Source organism: Numida meleagris, chromosome 7 (genome assembly GCF_002078875.1).
Source record: "Numida meleagris isolate 19003 breed g44 Domestic line chromosome 7, NumMel1.0, whole genome shotgun sequence".
Classification (NCBI taxonomy): Eukaryota; Metazoa; Chordata; class Aves; order Galliformes; family Numididae; genus Numida; species Numida meleagris.
The window spans coordinates 21,124,069-21,146,808 of NC_034415.1; the positions used below are offsets into that span (position 1 = coordinate 21,124,069).

The following is a 22,740-nucleotide window of genomic DNA, read 5'->3' on the forward strand; positions in this document are numbered from 1 at the left end:
ACGTGGCCTTTCCTGTGCCTCCGCTTTCGTCCCCGCCGTGTCCCGCTGTAGCTCTGTGGCAGGGGCTGATTGCTGAGTGCCGGGGCACTGCTGCGCAGGGCTGGAACTCAGGCACTAAGGGTGTTTTATTTCGTTTCAGTCCTTCACGAACGGTCCTGCCAGCAGAGGACAAAGAACCCGAGGTCTGAGGACGGTGATGCCACCTGTGGCCTTACCAGAGAAATTAATACTGTATTTTGGTTTTCTCTACTTGTAAAGCGATCAGCGCCGGCTTGCCTTGGTGCAGGCACGGCCACGAGGTTTCCAAGGGCCTCTCATGATTCAAACGGGACCCTCCCAGATCTGACGCCGTTCGGAGATGGCCATAGCCGCAGACTCCCTCACCTCACGGCCCCGCTGCGCGGACTACAGTTCCCAGCAGGCTGTGCGGCGGCTGCCGGCGCAACGGCATTTCCCGCCGGAACGGCATTTCCCTGCGCTCCGCCTCAGCCGCACTACACTTCCCAGCGCGCAGCGCGGCCTCGCGGCGGCCGCTCCATCCCGATACTACAGTTCCCAGCAGCCCCCGCGCGGCGGCGCCCTGGGAGCCCCGCAGAGTGCAGGCGCGCGGCGTGCTGGGAGCGGTAGTCTTCCTACGGCGTGCGCGCGCCGCCAGGCGGGCCGGGGCGTGTCCTGGGGGGTATATAGGCAGCCGGAGGGGTAGGGGTCTGCACTCTGCCGCCACCGCCCCTCTCTTCCGTAGCTTCCATGCAATCTTCGGCCGCCGCGCGCTGCGTTGAGCCCGCGTCGGCCGCCTCGGATAGGTAGGGCCGCGCGGGGAGGCCTAGGCGCGTCGAGGCGGGCGGCGAGGGGGAAGGGGCCGCTTGGACTCCGTGCGGGCGACCGTGGAGGGGGCGGCGGGCGGCGGGCAGGCTCCCCCGCAGCGGGGAGGGGCGTGGGGCTGAGGGTGCCGCCTGGGTCCCTTGCCGTCTTCCCGCTGCCCCTTTCCCTCGCGGGGGTACGTGCCGCCCCGCTTCGCCGGGGCCAGCTGGGCCCGCTCGGCTCGCGCGGAGCCACCACGTGATCCCTGCGCGGCTGCTGCCATCTTTTTTGGGGGCAGCCGACGCCGCCCGACCCGCCCGGGCGGGGTGGGCTGGGGGAAGGGCGGAGGGAGGGCGCGGTCACGTGGCGCGGGGCCCTCAGCCCGTCAGGAGCCGCCGTGGGGTTTGGCGCCAACGGTGGGGGCGGGGCGACGGGAAGGCGGGAAGCGCCCATTGTCTGCGAGGGGCGGCCGGGCCGGGGCCAGCCGTCACCAGCCGGCCCTCCTCCGGCCCTGCTGCGGCTGTCAGCGCCGCTCCGGGGCCGGCCCTCGCACGCTCCGTCCCGCTCACCGCTCGCTCCGCCCGCGCAGGATGGAAGAGGACCTGGCCGCACCCTCCACGTCCGCGGACAGGACGGACAGGTGAGGCCCCGCACCGGGCTGCCCGTGCTCCGGCAGCTGGCTGCGAGCCTGGCGCTTCCCGTTCCCGTAGAAGCTCACGGGGGCCCGTGTTTGGTTCCTTTTTTCCAGCATGGACGTGGACGCGGAGTCCAAGAAGCTGCTGGGGCTGGGACAGAAGCACCTGGTGATGGGGAACATCCCGGCTGCTGTGAACGCCTTCCAGGAAGCTGCCAGCTTGCTGTAAGTGGCGGGATGCTTTGTGTTCCTGTGGGGGCCGGGTTTAAACCCACACTGCTGCGTATGGGAGAGATCGAGCTGGTTACAGCCCACGTGCTGCTGTGGTTATCGTGCTGAGCAGAGCACGAGCTACTGAAGGGAACTCGAGTGCAGGGCAGTAGCGCAGTGGGTGCGCATCGTGTGGTGGTGGCAATCAGCAGTGCAGTCCTCGAGGGAGGAGAAGGGATTTGCTGTTTTGCGTAGTTCTGATGTGGTCTGTAAACGTGGAAGTAGTGGGATCGTGTCAGTTGCTCGGTGTTTGCTAGGGTTGGTCAGTCTCTGAAGGTGATACTTGCTGGATTCTGAAATTAATTTGCTTTGCTGGATGCTTCGGAGAGCCAACTCTGCATGAGTGAGGGGGGCTTTCCTCCCCCCTTCACAGTGCCGGGTGAACCGTGAAACCGCTTCTTCCCGTCCAGGAGCTTTTGTCTGTGAAGCTCAGGTATCAAATGCTCTGAAAGCAGCGCAGGCGAGTAATGCTTTGTTACTTTCGTAGGGGTAAAAAGTACGGTGAGACGGCGGATGAGTGTGCAGAAGCTTTTTTTTATTATGGAAAATCGCTCCTGGAGTTGGCAAGGTATGCTAATGGTTGTTTGTTTACGCTGCCTGTCCTTGAACGCGTGGTGTGCTTCCTCTGGGGGTTCGTAGCTGAATGGTGTTGGTATGCTCCTTCCTGAAGTGACTGGCTTAGAGTGTGATAACTGAGAATGAAAAATGGTATTAGGAATAATGCTTCTGGCAGCAAACATGTATGCTGCTTTGAAATCTGATAACGTACTGTGATGTATTCTCTTCTATTTAAGCAATGCTTCTTATTAGCAGCACTCGGCTAGGAAACAGTAGACAAGTGATGTTTTCCTCCAGAAAAGTATGGACATCTGCAGCATTAGTAAATAGCTTCATCTTCTAAGCGCCTGTTGTGCCAGGGAAGCACATAACTGTTGGGCGTCCAGAGCCTGGCTGGGGCAGTGGGGCTTTGTCCCTTGGTGGGCAGGGTTGTGGTGGTGTGGCTTCTGCAGTTAAAGCAATGTCGTTACAAGGGCCAGGTAATAACATCTCTTATTTCTTTTAGGATGGAAAATGGCGTATTGGGAAATGCTTTAGAAGGGGTGCAGGTTGAAGAGGAAGCAGAAAAAGCTGAAGATGATTCTGCATTGCCGGCTGTTGACGGTAGGTAAAGCTGTCAGCTGTGTCACGGAGGTACAAGCTGTTTTTGTCTGAATGATGTAAGTCAGTACCTCAGTGTCCTAGGTAGTCAGAATCATTCTGTTCAAACTTTTGGCAGCCAGAATGGACTTTTTTTGTTCTTATCTTGCTTAAAGTTGGAACAAAATTCCTGTGATGAACTTACTGCTTAAGCATGTGTCAGGGGTCACCAGATGTCTGTGTTCTGAAACACTGCATTCAGGCTTGCTTTCTTAAGCTTCAGGGTCAACTTGAACTGCTTTGTAACTTTGTAGCAGTACAGTGTGTGTAGTGGGACAGGTCAGTATTGAAAAAGTCCAAGAAGGATACTTGCTTTGTACTGAGCAGCTGGAGATAATGCAGGAATTCCTGTAATCCAGACTATTAAAACACTGGCATCTCTTGCTTAGCTGCGACTAAAATCGCTAGCGCGCAAACTGCACACTGCTTGAGCAGCCGCTTGCAATAATGCAGTCTGGGGAAGGGGGTTGCTTAGTTCAAGTTGCGTTGGTTGCATCCTAATTCCTTGTGTTCTGAAAAAAGAGCTTTTAGGAATGGAATGCCATCTAACCTGATGACAAACCAACACACTGGAGGGTCGGAGGGTGGTATTATCAGTGCCCATTAATGTCTTTATCACTAAACTCGAAGAAATGTTTATGCTTCCTCAATCATGTAGAAGAAGCAAGGGAGGAGTTAAGAGAACAGGTATATAATGCCATGGGGGAGAAAGAAGAGGTGAAGAAGTCTCCAGTGCTAACTGAGAAGGAAATCAAAGGAGAGGATGTTGAAATGGAAGATGTTCCAGAAGAAAAGCCAAAAGAAGAAAAAGTTGCAGACATGGAGGTAAAGCTTGAAGGGTCTGAAGAGAAGACACAGACTTCTGTGGAGAAAGTAATTTCAGAAGAGCACGGCCAGCAGACAGCTGTGGAGAAGACTACAGAAGAAGCAGCTGTGGAAGAGAAGGCAGTGGAAAAAGAGCAGAACACGGAGCACGAAGAAGCAGAGACAACTGAGGGGAAGAACAGAATGAAAGAAGCCTCAGATGAGGACGCAAAGGCAGCTGTAGAAGCGGCTGAAGCTGCAGAAGCACCTGTGGAAAAGAAGGGAGAGGCAGGAGAGCAGACAACAGAAGCAACAGAAACTGAGACAGCAATGAAAAAGGGAGAGTCTATAGAAGGGCAGGCAGAGGTGGCCGTGGAGGAGAAGGCAATGTCACAAGAAGGGACAGCAGAAGGGGAGGCAGTGGTCACGGTAGAACAGAAAGAAGGTGCGGAAGGACAAGCAGAACCAGCTGAAAAGGTGGAGGAGAAGGAGTCACTGGAGGCAGCTCTGGAACAGAAACCAGATGAATCTAAAGAGATGGATTCCTCAAAGGAACCAGTGTCTGCAGTGGATGAAGATCCATCTAATAATTCAGGAGAAAAGACTGAAGTGGCTGCTAAGGTGCAGAAAGAGGAAAAGAAAGATGACCTGGTGGAAGAGAGTGAAGGTGCTAAGGTAGAAAAAGAAGAGAAAGATGACCAGATGGAAGAGGGAGAAGGTAACAGTGAGGAGAAAAGTACTTGTGGGTGGATGACTTGCTGGATTTGGCTAACAATGGGTAAAATGTTCCATTCAGAATTTTCTGTTTGCCTTAAATTAAGGAAAAGGCGTGGTAAAGGGGCTCTAGAAGGATCTTGTATCTGAGTAACTGGTTTCAGTAAAGTTTCAAGAAATAGAATAGTCTCAGTTTCTTTAGACTAACGCTTAACTAACTGCAAAGCAAATCTTTAAAGCAAACTTACAGCCCTGTGAGTAAAGGCTAGGCTGGTGGAGAATACTGAATGGATGTTCACTTGCATGCATCTGGGTTTATTGCACTAACCTTCAGATAACTCAAATCACAAGTTGCCTCTGGTTATAACTGTACTTTAAAACAGTGGAGCAGAAAAGTAAGAACTGCTGAATATATAATAAAACGGTAAACTTGCTTTCCAGGGGGCAGGGAGTAACTTTCTATTTGAGTCTTCCTAGCAGTAATCAAAAGTGAGAATTGGGCTGGTGAACCTAAACCTGATTTGCCCTGGAACCTGCAGACTTACTGCTTCCATCTAGCGCAGTTTTGCGGCTACCTGGCTTTTTTTGCCATTCTGCTTCCCTGCTTCCTTATGGCTGTTTGCAAGATTATGTTAAAGTTGCCTGGTAAAACCTGTATGCTTTGCTAAAGTAGTATGTGCATGGCCTTAGTAGGCCATGGCTGTCTGTTGGACAGGTTAATCAATAGATTGCTAATTGAAACTTGGCTTGTCAGTAGCTCAGCTGCACAGGAAGAGCCCTGTTGAGGAGAGGCAAGTCTTCAGACCAAATAGTTCTGGATGCTGGAAGGACTTGTACTGCCCGGTGCAGTGAGCACAGTAATGAAGCCGCTGCCTAGGAAGGCATCTGTCTGACTAGAGCGTGACTGAACATAAACTAAGAACAGTTACCCACTCTTCCTCATCCTGTGAAGGACTGCTTATTGTACACACTGCTTCCTTTTGCTCAAACCTTTGTTGGTACGAGGATCATATGTATGAGGATACAGTCTTATCTGTACACGACTTGGCAGTTATCTTGCTGAAAATGCTTGTTATCTGTAGCATGAAGTCCCAGCAACTGACCAGCACCTCCAGGGCTGATCAGGATTCTGTGGTTTCAGTGGGAGTTCACAAGGTGTTAGTGAGAACAATTCTAGGTAAGTTTCCTTGCTGACATTATGAAGTTAAATTTTAAAACATAAACTAAGGCTGCCTGGAACTACCTTAGTCTACAGCGCCAACATTTTCAGCAGGATGGCTGCTGCTGAGAATAGTTTTACCTGTGCTCTTCTTACATCACACTTCTAACCTCTCACTGGAAGGATAAGTGCTAGATAAAATATTCTGCCTGGCTTCGTGTGAAACAGCACAGTAACAGCAAGTGCTCTCATTCATCTGCTTTTTTCCTAGAAACAGAAGAATCTGACGAGGAAGATAAAGAAAATGATAAAGCTGAAGATGATAAGGAGAATGAATTGGCAGTGGAAGACAAGGTGACGTTGCTGAGCTCTGATGTTGGCGCTCTTGAAAGAATTCAGTGTCTGTCTAAATGTCACATTAATATCTTTATGTTTATGAAAGCTCACTTGTATTTTGTTTAGTCCTGCGTAGGAAATTAGTTCTGTGAAACCAATATTACCTAGGAGAGGGGCATCAGTCTGCCTTGTAGGGTCCTGTTCGACTTTGGCTGTAAAGTGGTGCTTCTTGAGCTGCCCTGGAACAAATGCTTGTGGTCTGTAGATCTCTGAGGCAGCCTGGTGGAGGGGAGGCCTGTCTTGGCTTGTCACTGAAGTTACTTGTAACAGTTCTTTGTGAGTTTTTGCTGTCTGGTTACTTAGTCTGAGAACACTGCTTAAAAGCATAATGTTTGATGTGATATGTATCCAAATAGCTTAATATTTTATGCATTTCTGGTCTTTACAGGAAAGTGAGGAGGAAGAAATTGGAAATCTTGAGCTAGCCTGGGACATGCTGGAGTTGGCCAAAGTCATCTATAAGAGGTGAAATCTGAAGCTGTACTTTGAATGTTCCCTAGAGAAACTCCCTCAGTTGGGAGGTGGCGTAGGCGCAATGCTGCATATTCTGAAGATTTGAAAACAGCTTTTTTTTTTTCCTTGATTTAGGCAAGAAACAAAAGAAGCTCAGCTTCATGCAGCTCAGGCTCATCTAAAGCTAGGAGAAGTCAGCATTGAATCTGGTAAGTAGTGCTAATTGTTGTGTATGAAGTGCTAAGTTGAATCTTGTCATATTTTATTTCATATTTAGAAATCAGTAGAGGTGACAAAGGCTGAGAAGATTGGGGAGGGGTTAAAAATCAAAACAACCAAACTTTGTCTAATTATAACAATACAGACATGTGATAAACTTAATGGAGGAACCGAGGAAGTTCCTTAAAGAGGCTGTACCATGCTTCCCTAGAGCAACAAAAGAAAGCTTTATGTTAGAACTGATGTACTCTCAGGTTAAAGCACAACACAGGGTTGTTTCATAGAGATTTGGTTAGCTTCAGAAACTGGGAAAGACTCCTTGGGTTACTGTGTTGTTATCTCAAGAGGGCTTTGTGTATTTACTAGGGGAAGTGGACCCTAAGCAGTGTTGGACTGTGAGTGCTGTCACTTGATGACAGGAAAGCATCCTGTTACTAAGCTCAGCCTGTATTCAATAATAGTTCTGTTTTCAGACTACATAAGGTGGAATAAAATATGTAAAATACATTCTATGTAAAGACTTTATGGCTTGCTTCTATAGAGAACTATGTGCAAGCTATAGAGGAGTTTCAGGCCTGTCTGGCCCTGCAGCAGAAATACCTGGAAGCTCATGACCGCCTGCTGGCTGAAAGCCACTACCAGCTGGCACTGGCGTACCACTACAACAGCCAGTTTGATGAGGCAGTTCTGCAGTTTGGTAAATCCGTAGAAGTCATTGACAAGAGAATGGGTAAGTAGATCTCTAAAATTGCCTAACTAAATAAAGAGCTTTCATGGATCAAAACTAACTTCGTTCGGTTGCCCTAAAACCAGTTTGCAATGCAAATGTTTGCTAACAGGCTGTACTAACATCAGAATTGTCAAAACAGCATCTGTTAGTGGGCACTTGCCTCTGTGGTATTTGTAATGAGACAGCTACTTTGCCTTGAGGCTTTTTTTGCCATGATAACTTTGTCATTCTAGCAATGCTTACTGAACGAATAAAGAAGGCAGAAAGTGGGTCCCCTGAAGATGAGAAGGAGATTGAAGAACTGAAGGGACTTCTCCCTGAAATCAAAGAAAAGATAGAGGATTCAAAGGAGTCTCAAAAGAGTGCAAGGGTAGCTGAGCTGGCATTGAAAGCAACTCTGGTTAGTGCATCCTGCCTTTTCCTTTGAACCAAACGTTCTTCTAGCGAGGCTTGAAATAAACCAGTAATGGGAGAAGCTCTGAGTTCATATAGAGCAAGAAATTAACGAATACAGTTAACATCTAGAGATAAGATTAATAGCAAATATAGTGAAATTAACTGTTCCAACCTGAACTTGAATTTGTTAGGCTTCTAAGCAATAAATATGTCAAGACTAGAAATGATACTTAAGTCAAATGTGAGAATCGACTGAGTGTTGCATCGCTACATGAGCTTCTCTTCTGTCTCCTGTATGTAAGTGTAGAAGCAGAATGCAGTAAGAGTTGGATTTTCTGCCACTTCCTAAACTGTGCATTGGCCTTGTGAGAATAGATGACAGTGTGCTTCTTAACTATTTCTTCTGCTTTTGTAGGTTGGAACTACATCTGGCTTTGCACAAAGTGAAGACAGTGGCTCTGTTTCTACAGTAAGTTGAGCAGATAAAGTTGTTGAAAATTCATGTATGCTTTAAGGATCATGGTTTGCTGTTGTTGACGTGTCAGTGTCTGCTTCTTAATAGATTCCAGTAAGAAAAGCAGCTGATGGAGCATCTCAGTGTGTTACAGACATCTCTCACCTCGTCAGGAAAAAGGTGAGTCCAGCAATTATTAATAGAACAGTTTGTCACAGTACCACTGTTTTGCCCTCTGTTGTTGGATTTCTTGGCTTAGAGCTTTTCCTATGACACCTGGAAGAATGCTTAAAAGTAATAACAGAAATAAGTGTGTGAAACTCTTTTCCACTGGGAGGTAATTGGTCTGGGAACCATCCAGCCTCCAGATGTGTTGGTGATGGTTCAGCACCGTGCCTGACCCACACTGATATAACTGCAGGGCTGAATTTTTCAGCTTCCGGAGGTGTTCCCTGAGCAAATGCCCTGCTCTGTTGAGAACATGCAAGAAGAGCAGGGCAGCCTATAGATATTCAAAAATTAAATTAAAGGCAAGCAACGAGGCTGAGTTGGGTTCCCTTCTTTCCAAGTGGAAATGGAGAATTGGACTTGAAAAACAGCAAAGCCAGTCCTAGTGTGTAGCCATGCTGAGCTGTCTCTTACTCAAAGAACAGGAGGTATCGATACAGAACAGGATATATTGAACTCTAGGTTCCTTTAAAGGTATGGGTTTTCTGGTGGTTTTTTTTTTTTTTTTTTTCCCCCCAGAACTGTGTATATTGCTAATTATCCTGTATGGAATCTTAGTTTTTCTATTGCATACTGTTATGGCACAGCCTGCCCTGTGTTAAGCTAGCTGCTTTGAGTTCAAGTTTGCCAGGAGCAGCTTTCATCTGCTTTACACAGGTGCTTGTAAATATCATCCATCACTTAGCTGCTACCTAGCTGAACAGTAACACATTCCCCTGCCAAACTATAAGAATAATTCAGCACTATAGCTACTGGCGCTTGGATAATCTTTCTGGTTATACTTTGTGACTGAGATGTTTGTGCTTCAGAGCTTTGGTTAAATTTTAACACTTGAGCTCTACTTGCCAGGATCAAGATAAATACTTAAGTAAGTAATGTACAGTGACATCTAGGTGCTAACTTTCTAAAAAAATTTGAACTTAAATTTGTACTTAGTGAAGACTAAACAATTTTGTCTTCAGAGGAAACCAGAGGAGGAGACCCACCAGGGAGACAATGAAGCTAAGAAATCTAAACCAGAACCGGCTGTCAATGGTGGCGGTGGTGATGCTGCCCCCAGTGGAAATGAGATTGCAGAAAAAATGGAAGAGGAGGTGGGCAGTTGAGTCAGGACTCTGTGTATATATATCTTCTTTCCTTCCTCCTCTGTTCAGGCATGGTTCTGTGCATTGCTGATATACTGGTTTTATTGCCTGTTGGTCTTCACAGGCTTCCCACAAGGTGGGGAATACTCCCAAGCTGCCAGGCTGCATGTTGTCTGACACTGAGGGAGCTGGGAAAGTGCCAGCTGTGGCTACCTGCCACCAAAGGGTGGGACAGAAATGTGCTGGGGCTCTGCATGTTTGAGTTGGGCTGAACAACAGCACAAAGCCTTTTTCCAGAGCATTTTTGTAGTAGGACGTTTAAGGGTTTTAAAATTTCCAACTTGGGCTACAACTGTTACTGTTTCAGAGTAGTTCTGGGCTCTGAAGATGAGCAAACAGTGCATGGTTATGTCTTGAAATTACAGAAACTTTAACTGCTGCATGAGTTGGTGCTGTAGTGCAGTGTTTGTTTTTAAAATCAAGTACTTCTCATTTTTTTTTTTAGACAGAGAAGAGGCCACAAGCAGAACCAGGGGCTGCAGTTGAAAGCACAGTATGATAATTCTTTAGCTTTGGACACTCCTCTCCTTCAAAGGAAAATGGTTTTGTATATAGTGTATTTTTTCACTTTTTGGCAACTTTTGTATGACTTCAATAAAGATTGTAAGCAAATGTTCCTTGTTCTGACCCTGTTACTCTCCCAAGCTCCTTCCTCTCTTCCTCCTTGCTATTGGGCTGCAGCCTTTCCTTTCTACAATGAGCTGAGGCAGGGTTGAGCTGGAATAAGAGGAGGCAGCATAAGCCCTGTGCAGGGGGGCCAAGGCTGTTAGCATCTCTCTGGCGAGTTACAGTGCAACAGTATCTTCCCTGCCCCTGTGTGCTGCAGGGGTGTGATGAGGGCTTACATGGCTCGTGCATAAGGCTGTGTTCGCTCTGCACTCTCTCCCTGCACTCTAGGTTTGCTTGGGTGAACTGCTGCATTTTGCTAAGTTTGTGCTGGTTCTGTGTCAGCTGCTGGCTTCAGGGCAATAGTAGAGCTCTGTTCCGCAGGGTGTGATTGCAAACAGGGCCCTTCACAGTCCATACACAGAAAAAGGCCAGGAGGTGAAGAACTGCACGTGCAGGTAGAAGCCATTTATTACACCCCCACCACATGGGCCTCAGGATGGTAGAGGAAATCTTGCCATGGATTTTGCTGCTCTCCCATTTGAGCCCTGAATGCCTCCTGTGAAGCTTCTCCTAAATGTACCTTGGGAGGTGTCTAATGGAATGAGCAGTATGCAAAGGGGGAAAAAAGGTGATGATGCCCCACTGTGCTGTTACCCAGACTGCCCCAAAGCCCAGGACCAAGAAGTCAGGGTGAGCAGCCCCAGTGGTGGCTGAGCCAAGGGACAGGGCACAGCTCACCCTGGCCTCACCTCTGGGGGTGTTTGTGCTGCGCTGGTGCCTCTTGACCAGGAGGGGGATCATCCAGGGCTCCAAAGGGGATGCTGGGGAGGCTAGAGGGTGCAAGCAGGTGGCTGGGGGCTGCGGGGCTGCCTGTCCTCAGGGTTGGCCTCAGTGGCTCCTGGGGAAGGAAAAAGGCAGCTTTAATGGGAGTGGCTCCCCTTGGCACTGGGAGCACAGAGCAAATCACACTTGCAGGTTGTCACGGAGAGGGAATATGCCCTGCTGCAGCCATAGAGCAAGTACCAAGTTAGCACCCTGGAAAGCCCCTCCCAAGGTGAGAAGTACACCTGCAACCCTAGGACCAGGCTCTTACCGCCAGAGCTAAGGCTGGGGGGAGTGGAGGGGCCACGGGGGGTGGGAGGACGGCAGAGGGCAGGCACGGCCTCATCCCCTCTGCCTGGCGTCGCAGCAGCATCTCCACCTTTGCCTGCAGCTGAGCCAGCTCTTCTGTATGCTGCCGGGCTGCCAGCGAGCCTGGGGGACAGCAGCTCGAGTACACTCAGCTGCCACCTCACAGAAAAATGGGCCCTGCCCCACTTCCCAGTCACCTACCGGCATCAGCTCGCATCTCCCTCCGAACCTTCAGTGCCAGGAGCTCGCTCTCAAGCCGCTGGTTCTCCAGCTCCACAGCCAGCAGCGCCGCATCGAGGCCCCGTGCTGCTTCAGCAGCAACGGGGTCCTGTCCCTGGGCTCTGTGCTGCGGCTGGTGCTTACTCATCTTCTCCACTGCCCTCTTCTCCAGCGCTGTGGCCTCTAGCTGAAAGTCTAGCAGCCGTGCCAGGGTGGCCTCGTCATGGCCACCAGCACGCAGGTAGGAGAGCCGCAGCGCCCTGCCATGACACTGGCATGAGCCCTGGTGGCAGAGGCTCTGCTGGGCACCCACCTGCTCTCAGCTCTCACCTGGCCTCGGCTGCCAGCGGCCCGACGGGTGGCAGGAGGGCATCGAAGTGGAGGGCAGCCCTGGGGAGGATATGGGCAAACTGGGGCCCAAGGGGAAAAGGACCCCCTTCTGGGCAGAATCCAGCAGGGCTCACCCTTGATGCCGGTGTCCAGTCTTGTCCAGCAGCACCTCTGGGGCCTGGCTCAGCTCTGGTGACGGATGCTTGTTGCACAGCAACGCCAAGCGCTGGCACAGCTCTGTGGGACGCACAGCCGGGTCACTCCAGAACCACATCTGTCACCCCACACCCTGTGCCGGTGCCTACGCTCTCTCTGCTGCTCTAGCTGTTGGGTCCTGGCCCGGATTTCAGCCACGTGGCGCTGATGAGCCTCCAGCAGCTCCAGTGCCCGTGGGTCCCCCCGCGGTGGGCTGGGCTCTTCCTATGGCACAGGGGCGGCCATGGCAGTAGGGGCTGAGCCCACAGGACTGGGGGTGACCCCACACTACGCTGCAGTGAGTGGGGCTGGTGGGGCGGTCTCACCCGCTCTGCTGGCCGGCTGGCAGTGGGGGCACGGAGCAGCGCCCGTTCACGGGCCGTGAGGACATCACCCAGGGGAGCTCCACGGGCTCGCCCCGGGCCCCCACGTCCCAGAGAGGACCGAGGGAGCCCGGAGAGCAAAAGGAGATGGCGTCGCTTGGGGTGATCCTCTTGCTGGGACATCTTGACCTTGAAGAGGCAAATGGGAAGGGAGGGCGGGAAACTGCTCAGCAACAAATGAAGAGGCACCACGGGTGCTCTCGGAGGAGCTGCGGCTGCTGGGACGCTCACGTCCTCGCCCGCGGACACGTCCCAGCCCCACGCCCACCCCCGGCCCCGCACTACCGAGGGGTCCCGCAGCGCCCCTGCCCTTCCCGGCTCCCCATGCCCGCCGCCCTCCGGGGCCCCGAGGCAGAGCCGCTCGCGGTGCGACTGTAGCAGCGCCCGGGAGCCGAAGGCCATGCGGCAGCGGGGGCAGGCGAAGGCTCCGGCGGCCGCCATCGGGCTCCTGCAAAACAGCCGCGACGTGCCCGTCAGCCCGGCCCGGCTCAGAGGCCGTCCTTCCTCCGGGCCGTCCGCACCGACCTGCTCCGGGACGCTCCGGCGGTGTTTGAGGCCGCTGTTGCTATAGGCGCCGGGCGGGCCTGGCACGCAGAGCCCGCTCCGCCCCAGCCTCACGCCCCGTCCCGCTCTGCCCCGTGCGACGCCTCCCGGCCTTCCCGGCGCTCACCTCCACAGCGGAATTCCGCGGCGTTCTTCGCCCAGCTCACCCCGCAGCGCTCTCCAGTCCCGGCCCCGTCTCTCCTCGGAGCCCCCCGGGCCGGGGCAGCTGCCGGAGGCCGCGTTCCGCCTCACCCACCCGCGCGCTGCCCGCCCGCCATTTCATGCAGGGACTCTCCTCGGAGCCGGGCGGGAGCGCCTCATTGGCTTCACCTGCGCTGACAGCACGCAGGCCCTCCCCGAACGCAGGTGCAGAGCCTGCCGCCTCAGGCAACGGCCCGTTTTCACACAGGAACCAACAGCCGTCCCGTGCTGCCCTCCGACAGCTGCCCTGCCCCTCACGAGCGGCTAGCAGTGTGGATGCGAGGCCAAGGGCTTCTAAACTTACCCAGTTTCTTGGCTTTTGTAGCGTTTTTCCTCATAACTTTCTCCATAGATGTTGAAGGGGTGTGTTTGGGGGTAAACACACACAGCCGTTACAGACAGAAGCGATCTGGACCAAAGCGCTCAGGGAAAGGAGCCCCGGTGACACGGGCCTGGCTTCTGTTACACACATGCCCTCTCAGCACAGAGAAGCGGTTCCAAACCCAAGCAAGCTGGGCCGCCCTCCTGCCCTGAAACACCCAGCTTCACCTCTGATGCACAACCCCAGCCCCCAACCTGCCAGCCACAGACAACCATGCAATTTCTTTCCAATCCACATTGTTTGTGCACCAGCTGAACAGACACTGAAATAGCTTAGGCCACACCTGAGTTGTTTGTAAAATCCTTTTTAATCTAATAGAAATGTTTTCATGATTTTTTAAAAAAGATTTCAATGAAAACAGCTTTGGATTCAGACATTCCCTTGCCACGTTGTGAACATAGACAGCAGCATTGCACCAGGAACAGGCAGTGACACCGACCAGTCGAGCTCCACTATTTTGTATGAAGCGGAAAAAAAAGCAAACTGCTTGAGTGGGAGATAATTCAAATTATTTTCTTTAATTTCTTTTTTAAAAAAACAAACAAACAAACATGGGCTGTCATCTCACCATTGTTCTCTCCTTCTTCCTTTGTAAAGGAAGAGTTCAGCTTCTGCAGTCCCAGCACTACAGCAATGTTTGCCAAGTGGAAAAAACACAGTGGGAGAAGCAGCTCTTTATCCCCAGCGCTATTCAAACCCCAAAGTTGCATATCCCTTTAGAGGAAAGCTTTTCTTACATAAGAAAGACAATTAGAATTGGCAAACTGATGCAAAATATTTATTCCAAGTTAGTTATTTTTGATGCAGTAGTTTTTCCCCCTCATACAGACTCAATGTGATAGTCACTTTTTTAAATCTGTAAATAATGTTATCAAAATAATCTTAATCTTTGAAATCTCACAAAAAATTTATATTTTACAATCCACCCTGAATATCAAGGCTGCAAGAAGAAGAACACAAACAATTCCTATATCCAAATATTTTACAGCTGTACCCAAAAAAAGAAAACCACAAACGCCTGGTTAAGTGATGAAGCTCCCCGAGCCGCCAAAAAAATAAAATAAAATAAAAAATTCATGTTATTAGCATTAATTTAACATAATTAGAACTTCAATAGCCATTTTGTCATTGACAATGATTGTTTTAGCACATTGTTACCGCACGACATTGTGTAATGCGGGCGGCACTGTTAGAAGCTTGTTGTTGCAAAGATCAGTCAGCCACTTGTATCCTGCTTACCAGACTGAACTTGTGCACTGCCCCACAAGGGATTTCTGTCAAAATTTGCTAGCTGCACAAACTTCTATTAAGCATTAGGGCAAAACCAAAAGAAAAAGCTAAAGAAGCCAATTTCTCTCTTCTTTGGGATACAATTATTTCCCTTGTGCATGAAGTATCAACAGAAGAAAAAACTGAACAGACTGGAGACAGAATAAACTCTGTTTAGTTTATACAACCCCAAACACATGTTGAACTATGAACTGAGTTTATTGGGTTGGTTTTATTTATTTTAATTTTCTTGTGCCTACTCTCAGGCATCGTCATCTGAAGTCTCGCTGCTACTAGTTTCTGTGTCCGAGTCCTCAATCTTTGTCTTAAAAGTGCTTCTCCAGTGGAACAACAGGCTGGAGCTGCGGCCCTGAAGAAATCCATTCTTCCCAAATCCGTTTCTTCTTCGCTGTGGGAATGAAAGTAAGTTTTAAAATAAGCACAAGCACAGGGAGTAACTATCGCTAACCACCCGTGGACACCAGTTCTATGTTCACTTGTATATACTTGTGCTCTGTACAGATAATGTAGGGTCATCAACTGCAATCCAGTTTCATTTCAGCTCGGTCTTCTACAACATCCTAGGCATTACACTACAGAAGACTTATGCATAAATGGCAAGAGTTATGAACATACCTGCTCTGATTTAATTTGGAACTCTTTGAGCTCATCCTCTGTGAGGGGAAGGTAATTCTCATCATTTTCAGGATATTCCTGCCATCCCATTTCTTTCAATAACCTGATTCATGAAAAAAAGGGCACAGAAATTAAAGCAATGGAACAAAGAGAAAGGAGACAACAGTCTGTCCATGAAGCACAAGGTTTTGTATTAAATTACTTTGAATTCACCAGGGAATCTTCTGTATTACAGACCACTTAATGTTTAGTGTTTACCCAGTATTTTTCTTACTCGATGTCTTCTACAAATATTTAATCATCAGCATTTCCGTACAATGGGTAAATAACTAGTCTGGCAGAAGGAAAAAAAAAATCAGAGATTTGAAATTCTACCCAAGGACACTGAAGGAGGATGTGAGACAAACTAGCACCTCAGCTCAGAATCTTCTAAAAATTACTATCTGCTTACACGAGATGCTCACAGGCCACTTAAAGCAGCACTGGAGTATTCCAAGTGTAGACAGAAAGAAACCAGTGTGTGTGAGTGTGCAACTATCTTCATAACCCAGATCATTACCTTTACGATACCTACTTATAAATTAATTGGAATTGCACTGGGTTTATGTTGCCTCACCATGTGGGCAGGTAAATATCTAGGCAGCATTAGCACACAAGGATGTGGCACTAGGGAAGTGCAGGAATTTAATTACAGACCTTGGCAAAGTCTTGGCTCAGCTGTCATCGGTGTTTGTTTTACTTGAAGAATCCACCACCCACTCCAGCAAAAAGAAGTGGAACCCACACCTCTAGTTCAGCTTTGTGTACTTCCCAGAAAGTTCTTTGAAATAGTTTCCTTCTTGCACAGTCCAAGGACTTGCCCTCTTTTACTCCAGACACCTTATTTGGCTATTTCCTTACCTGTGTTCTGCTTCCAATGAATGAGAGAGGTTTTCCCCCTCCTCTGGCAAAGGGAGAGAAAGACCATTTTGATGGCAATTCTCTTCCCAGTTTTCCTTTGGTTCTGGTGTGCTGTTGCTCTCCATCTAAAGAAAAATAAAAGCAAAGTGCGCACAGAACACGATGGTATCACAGTTCCAAGCTCAAGCTTCTGCTCTTGGGAGTAAACCAAAGCCTTTTGAGTCAGGGCTTTCAACAGAGTCTGGATTGACAATGATTTGAAAGCAACTTCGACCTAGCTGTGACAAGACAACATGATATGAATGACACTGTGGTGGACTGCACTTTGATGTCAAGGGAGTAAGTACTGGCATTACAAAGTCATCATTAGTGCCTCCACAGAGTAAGAAAAACACGAAAACCCCACTCTTAAGGATGCAATTTACATACACGTTAAGCCACTTAGACATTTAGGATTCTGGTCCTAGCTTGAGGCTTAAGCCGCCACTCTACACATTTTTACAAGCACTGAATTCAACTTCCCTGGGCATGTAGTTTGACAAGAAGTTTGAAATCAAAGACAGTATTGTTACATCCTTTACAGAATTCTTACAAAGATCCAGATTACCTTCATCACCTGTCACACCTTCCACCTCATTTATTACTTATCCTTTTGCATTTCATCATGTGACGCACCTCCTTTCATCACAGCGCTGCTCATTACCTCAGCTGGCATGTGTGTCAGACCAAGAGAAGTCATTCATTTCCACGCCCACAGCCTGAATTACATATACTGCTTTTTTCAGTACCCATCTCCTTAAAAACAGTGATCAGTAAGGACAGTGATCTTACATCGTCCAGCTTGTCACATTCTCTGCTCTCTGATATCTCCCCATTCCTATCATCTTTCAGCGCCTTCAGGAATTCGCTCTTTTTATCGGTGGTGCGACGCATCAGCTTTGTCAAGCGTGAAGAGCAGATCTCGATAGGAGGGGTGGTGCTGGAAGGACTCTAGACAAAGAAGGCAGAACATGGAGACTTTAAAGCGTACACTCTTGCAAATATCAGGCCCTTTTCAGGATCTGTACTTTTAAATGCTCATCAGTTCCTGGACTAGCTCTTAACTCTTTAAGAAATCTCATCTCAGATGTCCATCACAATAGTGACTGGTGTTGTATATCCAGTTCTTCCCTTACCAGCACATTATGCTCCCACCTATCACTACCAACTCTATATTTTTTTCTTTTCCTAGGTGTCAATTAATGTGGCCAAGAATACATTTATTTTGTTCCTTGGCAACGTAACTCTCTCTCAAGCAATGCCGAAGACTACAACAGAAAATGTGGGCAGAGAGCTTCATGCAGGACTCAGTCCACAAAAATTATAAAATTAGGGAGCTTAGACTCTGTTCAAATTTGTGTCTTAAGCCATCCTGGCTGCCTCTACCCTGAAATTAAGCTTTGTGCTGGGAATCTGTTTTCAGGGAGTGGTACATCTTTAACCAACTGCATATTAAACAGCCACAGCCTCAGTCTCCTCCCCTGGAGAGAACACTGCTGATTCCTGTCTATGAACACACATGGAAGCCCAGATGATTCCGTGCGTGGCCAGACGTAGACAGCCCTTGACCTGCATGAAATCTGCTCAGCTGAATTCTTGAACCCAAGGTAACCTCCCATGCTCTTCCACAATGTTTTGCTTTCTTAATTATCTTCAGTCTTTGAGCCAGGCATAAGGCACAACAGCTTGCACACTGGCAGTGCCCCAGCCATGACAGTGCAATTAGAACAGTGATAACTAAGGTGAGCTTTCAATTTAATGTTTCATTATTTTGACTGGCCATGCAAAAGAAATCTAAAAACATGTCACGTCAGAACTCCCAGTATCCCTAGCGTTCTGCTCATATATGAACTTCATGGCTGGCTACTTTAAGGTGAGGAATTTAGCTACTTGTGTGAATACCCAACACTAGAATTTTACATGCAAAGATGTTCTTTACTTACTTGCTTTGATTTTTATATTTTTCTCAAAAAAGAAAAGTACAATTTCCTAAAGCATTTAGCTTCTCCCCTCCCTCTTTTTTTTTTTTTTTTTTAAACTAGGGTGGGAGTGTTGGAAATTCAGGCTCTCAAAAATAAATCTCCTTTATAAAGAAGTGTTGTTATCATACCACACAGTGCTCTGAGCAAAGATCAAGGGAACAGAAATATTTAGCAAACATAACCAGGCAGCAACAGCTGCTTGTATTTCTCATGCCTCCTGCACATAAAACATCGGTGTGCAATAATGCCTTTGAGGGAAGCATGTGCTGAGCATAATGCCTCACTTTTCTCAGGTAGCCTTCTCAGATTTTGCCTCAACACTGTACTGAACAAACCAACAATGGTAAAATACATAACTGACCGAATGTTAGGATAAGAAGCTAGTGCAGTACTTAAAGCTCTCCATGTGGTAGTTAGTTTGACTGCAAGTGACAGAAGGTAGCAGTGAACAAAGGAGAATGAAAACTAGGTATCTTTGGGTAATTCTGAATATTCTGCTGAAGTGCTTGAGCTTTTTGCAAGAAGATTACCGAAAGGGAATTGAATGTCATTTCTATTCTCATTTTATTCATTACTTTCTCTAGAAGGCTTTATAATACTAGAAGAGACCATTATGTAAAGGTGTACCTGTAGTTGGTTTTTGGCATGTTTTCTAAAGGTCAGTTTGGCCATTTGAATGAAATATCAAGGCACCTCTCAGATATTCTAAACGAGAACAACGTATAAGGTCAGGTTTGTTTAGACACCAGTCTGTATAACAGGGGCAGTTACTCTTACAGAAAAGTTATCCTATGCCATTTTAAGGATTCAGACTGAATCTCGAATTTGTTGTCTTGGACTGGCTAAATGCCAGTGCTACCTGGTATCTGTGGTCTCTTATGACCAAAAGTACTATTTTTAACACTTCTACAGAAGAGGCTTTACCTCAGAAATAAAAAGGCAGAGATCGCAGTAGTCAAGCAGAGCTGGGTTTACTGTATTATTTGCTGGCCACGGCCCTGCGTTTCCATACTGCATGTCTCCAATAGATTCAGAGAAAAATGTATTACAAGTGTTCAATTTTAGCTGGGAGGAATTTAAGCACTTTTTGTTTAGTTGACCGATGCTGGTAACGTACAAAGTATTAAAGGAAGTATTGCTCTTTCTGAGAAAAAGCCCAGCTGCCCTATTCCTGTCAGAATAGTATCCGACAGCTTTGCTGACTAAAGTTTCAGCCAAGACTTTCTTAGAGGGGAAGAAAAAAAATAGCCAAGCTACTTGCATTACTATTGTATGATATAAAGTGCATGTTTCACTTGGTATCTATCTTGAAGTGAAAGCCTATATGGCTTACATACTTGTATTGTAAAGGTGTCTGTACACTACTGTGTATTACACAAAAAGGAAGACTGTCGGTAGCACAAAGGACTCAGTCTAATGACAGACAAAAAGGGAAGGGATACAGCACCTGATCTATTTCTCCAAGTGACAGTTGTGGACTTTTTAACTATTGCTTTAAATGACTGCTTTTATACTCAGCAGCAGCTAAAGCAGAAAAGCACAGGCTGTTTCAAAGTAAAGCCCGCAAAGCACAGAACCACTAAGAAGACAAAGATGTGCAAAGGAGAAAGTCAAATGAACAGTTAAAAAACACCACTAAAACAAACACCTCAACCCCATCGAAAGCTATTAGATTTGAAATGCAAAGCGCACATATTACAAATTTTCTGAATTAGTCAATTATTGATTTTAATAGTTTTTAAATATGACCACCAACTTTTGATTCATGATGAGGAAAAAAGTTATTCAATGTCATTTTTCTAGTAAGCTTCACTGAATTTCAAGATTCAGAACAGTATTTTACATACACACTATAAAGTGAAACATATGAATGCTGGCCAAAACATGTCAAGTCACAGTTACCCCTGAAGTGTTAAGTAATTTACATTTGGAGATTCCACACATCACACCAAAAATGGAGGTAAGGCAGCTTTAGCCCCAGCAGATTACCTCCTACCAGCATTAAAAACAGACACTAAGCTGAAGACATGTATACAGGTTGAACCCCTCAAAGCTCATTGCTTGTGCTGTTCTTTTCCTACAGAAAAGAAGCGAGGCAGATCACTTTCACTTTCTTTTCCTATCAAGTGTTGAAGAACAGCATGGGAATCCATTTATCTTTCAGTTCACATCTTTTATTGGTATCTGCAATCTCATCAATCTACCTATGTGTGTCTAACAACACAAGGCTATTAAGTATGGGATTGTTTATTTATTTACTTTTAAATTGGAAAGAAATTCTAATGTGTTTGGGCAAATGCAAATGGCAATAGCTTTACAACCAGATAACTTAATTTACCGTATCAAAGATGCACCAAAGATGTACTAAGAATGTACAAGTGAGTCATCCTTCAAGGGTACAAAGCTAGGTATCACATGCAGGAAGGATCTTATTTTGTTGAAGCTATAGTACGTGACAGCAACAAAAGTTCCCATCCTACACCCAAACCCAATTTCTTACCTCTTTGGGAGAGGTGAGGACTGAGCCACTTGCCAGTACCGCTGGTTTGGTTACAGACACTGGACTGGTAAAGGCAGAGTCACGGCTGGAGGAAAGCGAGCCTGGCTTGTGTTCATTTCTGTTGGCTTTCCATGGACTTGGCTACATTTAAAAGAACACAAATGACAATAAATGGTAAGGCACTAGAATGGGTTGCTTGCAAGCAGTAAAGCAAAAACCACACTGACGGAAATTGTCTGTTGTATGGATTTTTCTCCTCCTTCTCCATGAACATTCTCAGCAAGTTCACCTCTAAATACATTATTTTTTCCCATTATCACAGTCTTCTGTTTCCTCCAAGCCACACGCAGTTCTGGTTCACAGGCACAACCCTCTAACAAAAAATGCAGTTAGAGTCTGAGGAGAAAATCCAGTGCTGCTCGTTAACTGGAATCACCATTGAGGGAAGCAATGCATCTTGCAGCTACCTACAGATGGGAAGCAAAGATCCCAATTAAATCCATGTTTCATACAGGAACACTGCATGCCACAAAGAGAAGGTCTGCCTCATTTGAGAGGAACTTCCCCCCTGCAAGAAAGAAGCACCTTGAGGAATCTTTCTGCCCAGTTTAAGAATGTACATTTTCTAGGGCTCCGGCAGTGTCCATCCCTGCACTGCTTCAGACAAAAAAAGTAACAGAAAGTAGGCAGTTTAATAAAGTGCATGAGCACCTACTGTTCTGCTCTGGGTACTCTCTGCAGCGTCCCTCAGATACGCTGGCAATTTGGCTGAAAAGCAACGACTTCAAGATAACTTTTTGTTACTTGGAATATTTTTCTTGGGCCTGTCTTGTCAACCAAGGACAAACACTGAAGCGACAGTCCTTGTTACAATGATCCTAACAAATGACTTGTATCAAGCAGCATGAAAAATACATTTGTCAGAGCATTAAGGCGTAACGTTTCCTTTGAACCATTACACTTCTGAAGCCACCTTGATAGATTTTGTATTCTGTGAACAATGCAAGCAGAAGCCATAATTTCAGTAGGTTCTCTCTCTCCATTGGGCTATTTTATTCCTTTTAAAATAAATGCATCACCAAAGGAGACCATCATTCCATTCTCATTAATAGCCTTCCACACCAACTTCAAAAGTATTCCACAGTGCAGTGTTCAGCACTCACAGTAGATTCCCAACAGCTCTTTCAAACCCAGAGAAGACCCTGGTCTCCACAATATTGCCTGCAGTAAATTTCTTAGGAGAGGAGAATTAGTTTAACAAGAAGCTTCCCTCTGCATATCCACGTGGTCGCACTTGTTTGGGCACCCAGCTCTTGGCTGCTAATTGTTATTCTCCCACCTTCCACGAAGTGGCAGCTTACACAAATTCAAAGACTGATCACTGCTGCTTTCTTACAGAGACTGCTGGATTCAAGGGCAACAGCTAGAGCTGAGCATCAAAAGGAATCGCTTGCAGATTATGCCCTTCAATCACCGCTCAACTGTGAACAACAATTCAGCCACATCTAAAGGAAGAATGCGCTCCTATCACTGCCACTGTGCTCTCCTCCTTCGGTACAGCTAACAAGCATATTTCACCCAGTTTGCCTGCGACAGCTTTCCAGTACTGCTGACTTTGTCAAAAGGAGTGTTCTGGCTCCTCTAACGCTTTATGCACTACAACTTCCACACAACTTTCTAAGTCTTCAGAATGATGCATCCTACCACAGCTGTTTTCTGTCTGTACCTTTAGAAGAAGACGTGATGCACACAGGTTTGCTACCTAAGGACACACAGATCTCCACCTTTAGCTCTATTAGTGGTCACCATTCACTAACACAT

General features: G+C 47.3%; 3 protein-coding genes across 17 annotated transcripts in view; 1 reads left to right on the forward strand and 2 right to left on the reverse strand.

Moving 5' to 3' along the window:
* Positions 608-10,212, forward strand: NASP (nuclear autoantigenic sperm protein). 4 transcript variants are annotated; one of them, XM_021405567.1, is made up of 15 exons: positions 608-803; positions 1,391-1,441; positions 1,550-1,660; positions 2,193-2,273; positions 2,769-2,866; positions 3,561-4,424; positions 5,851-5,933; positions 6,364-6,440; positions 6,564-6,637; positions 7,189-7,377; positions 7,611-7,777; positions 8,189-8,242; positions 8,336-8,407; positions 9,418-9,549; positions 10,046-10,212. In XM_021405567.1, the coding sequence occupies exons 1-15, from the start codon at positions 748-750 to the stop codon at positions 10,097-10,099; spliced, it is 2,163 nt and encodes a 720-aa protein (XP_021261242.1). In that variant the 5' UTR covers positions 608-747; the 3' UTR covers positions 10,100-10,212. The 4 variants fall into 4 exon arrangements, with proteins under 4 accessions (XP_021261242.1, XP_021261244.1, XP_021261245.1 ...); XM_021405569.1 differs by having other exon boundaries at positions 5,857-5,933; XM_021405570.1 differs by lacking the exon at positions 9,418-9,549.
* CCDC17 (coiled-coil domain containing 17) lies at positions 10,646-13,419 on the reverse strand. Of its 10 annotated transcripts, none has more exons than XM_021405596.1 (10): positions 13,138-13,417; positions 12,753-12,915; positions 12,411-12,596; positions 12,195-12,309; positions 12,024-12,126; positions 11,890-11,949; positions 11,542-11,819; positions 11,303-11,463; positions 10,959-11,107; positions 10,646-10,801 (listed from the first exon to the last, which is right to left on the reverse strand). In XM_021405596.1, the coding sequence occupies exons 2-10, from the start codon at positions 12,906-12,908 to the stop codon at positions 10,780-10,782; spliced, it is 1,230 nt and encodes a 409-aa protein (XP_021261271.1). In that variant the 5' UTR covers positions 12,909-12,915; positions 13,138-13,417; the 3' UTR covers positions 10,646-10,779. The 10 variants fall into 10 exon arrangements, 9 of the variants coding, with proteins under 9 accessions (XP_021261271.1, XP_021261269.1, XP_021261275.1 ...); XM_021405594.1 differs by lacking the exon at positions 13,138-13,417 and adding an exon at positions 12,993-13,099; XR_002441407.1 differs by lacking the exons at positions 11,303-11,463; positions 13,138-13,417 and adding an exon at positions 12,993-13,099.
* GPBP1L1 (GC-rich promoter binding protein 1 like 1) overlaps positions 14,093-22,740 on the reverse strand; it is a 32,750-nt gene continuing 24,102 nt past the window's right edge. For 2 of the 3 annotated variants that reach the window (XM_021405591.1, XM_021405593.1), the window contains 5 exons: positions 20,920-21,060; positions 17,230-17,388; positions 16,399-16,523; positions 15,499-15,601; positions 14,093-15,271 (listed from right to left, as the gene is read on the reverse strand). In XM_021405591.1, coding sequence (XP_021261266.1) covers positions 15,125-15,271; positions 15,499-15,601; positions 16,399-16,523; positions 17,230-17,388; positions 20,920-21,060 — 675 coding nt within the window. In that variant the 3' untranslated portion in view covers positions 14,093-15,124. The remainder of the gene's footprint in view (positions 15,272-15,498; positions 15,602-16,398; positions 16,524-17,229; positions 17,389-20,919; positions 21,061-22,740) is intronic. The other variant, XM_021405592.1, reaches the window with a different exon arrangement.

What these genes read in the sequence shown, in the direction of transcription:
- NASP (XM_021405567.1), top strand. Translation starts at nt 748, where the DNA reads ATGCAATCTTCGGCCGCCGCGCGCTGCGTTGAGCCCGCGTCGGCCGCC. An exon ending in TGCATTGCCGGCTGTTGACG is followed by an intron (nt 2,867 to 3,560) that starts GTAGGTAAAGCT and finishes TCAATCATGTAG; the next exon opens with AAGAAGCAAGGGAGGAGTTA. An exon ending in CCAGATGGAAGAGGGAGAAG is followed by an intron (nt 4,425 to 5,850) that starts GTAACAGTGAGG and finishes CTTTTTTCCTAG; the next exon opens with AAACAGAAGAATCTGACGAG.
- CCDC17 (XM_021405596.1), bottom strand. Translation starts at nt 12,908, where the DNA reads ATGGCGGCCGCCGGAGCCTTCGCCTGCCCCCGCTGCCGCATGGCCTTC. An exon ending in CCAGCCGGCCAGCAGAGCGG is followed by an intron (nt 12,310 to 12,410) that starts GTGAGACCGCCC and finishes CCTGTGCCATAG; the next exon opens with GAAGAGCCCAGCCCACCGCG. An exon ending in CCCCAGCCTTAGCTCTGGCG is followed by an intron (nt 11,108 to 11,302) that starts GTAAGAGCCTGG and finishes TTCCTTCCCCAG; the next exon opens with GAGCCACTGAGGCCAACCCT.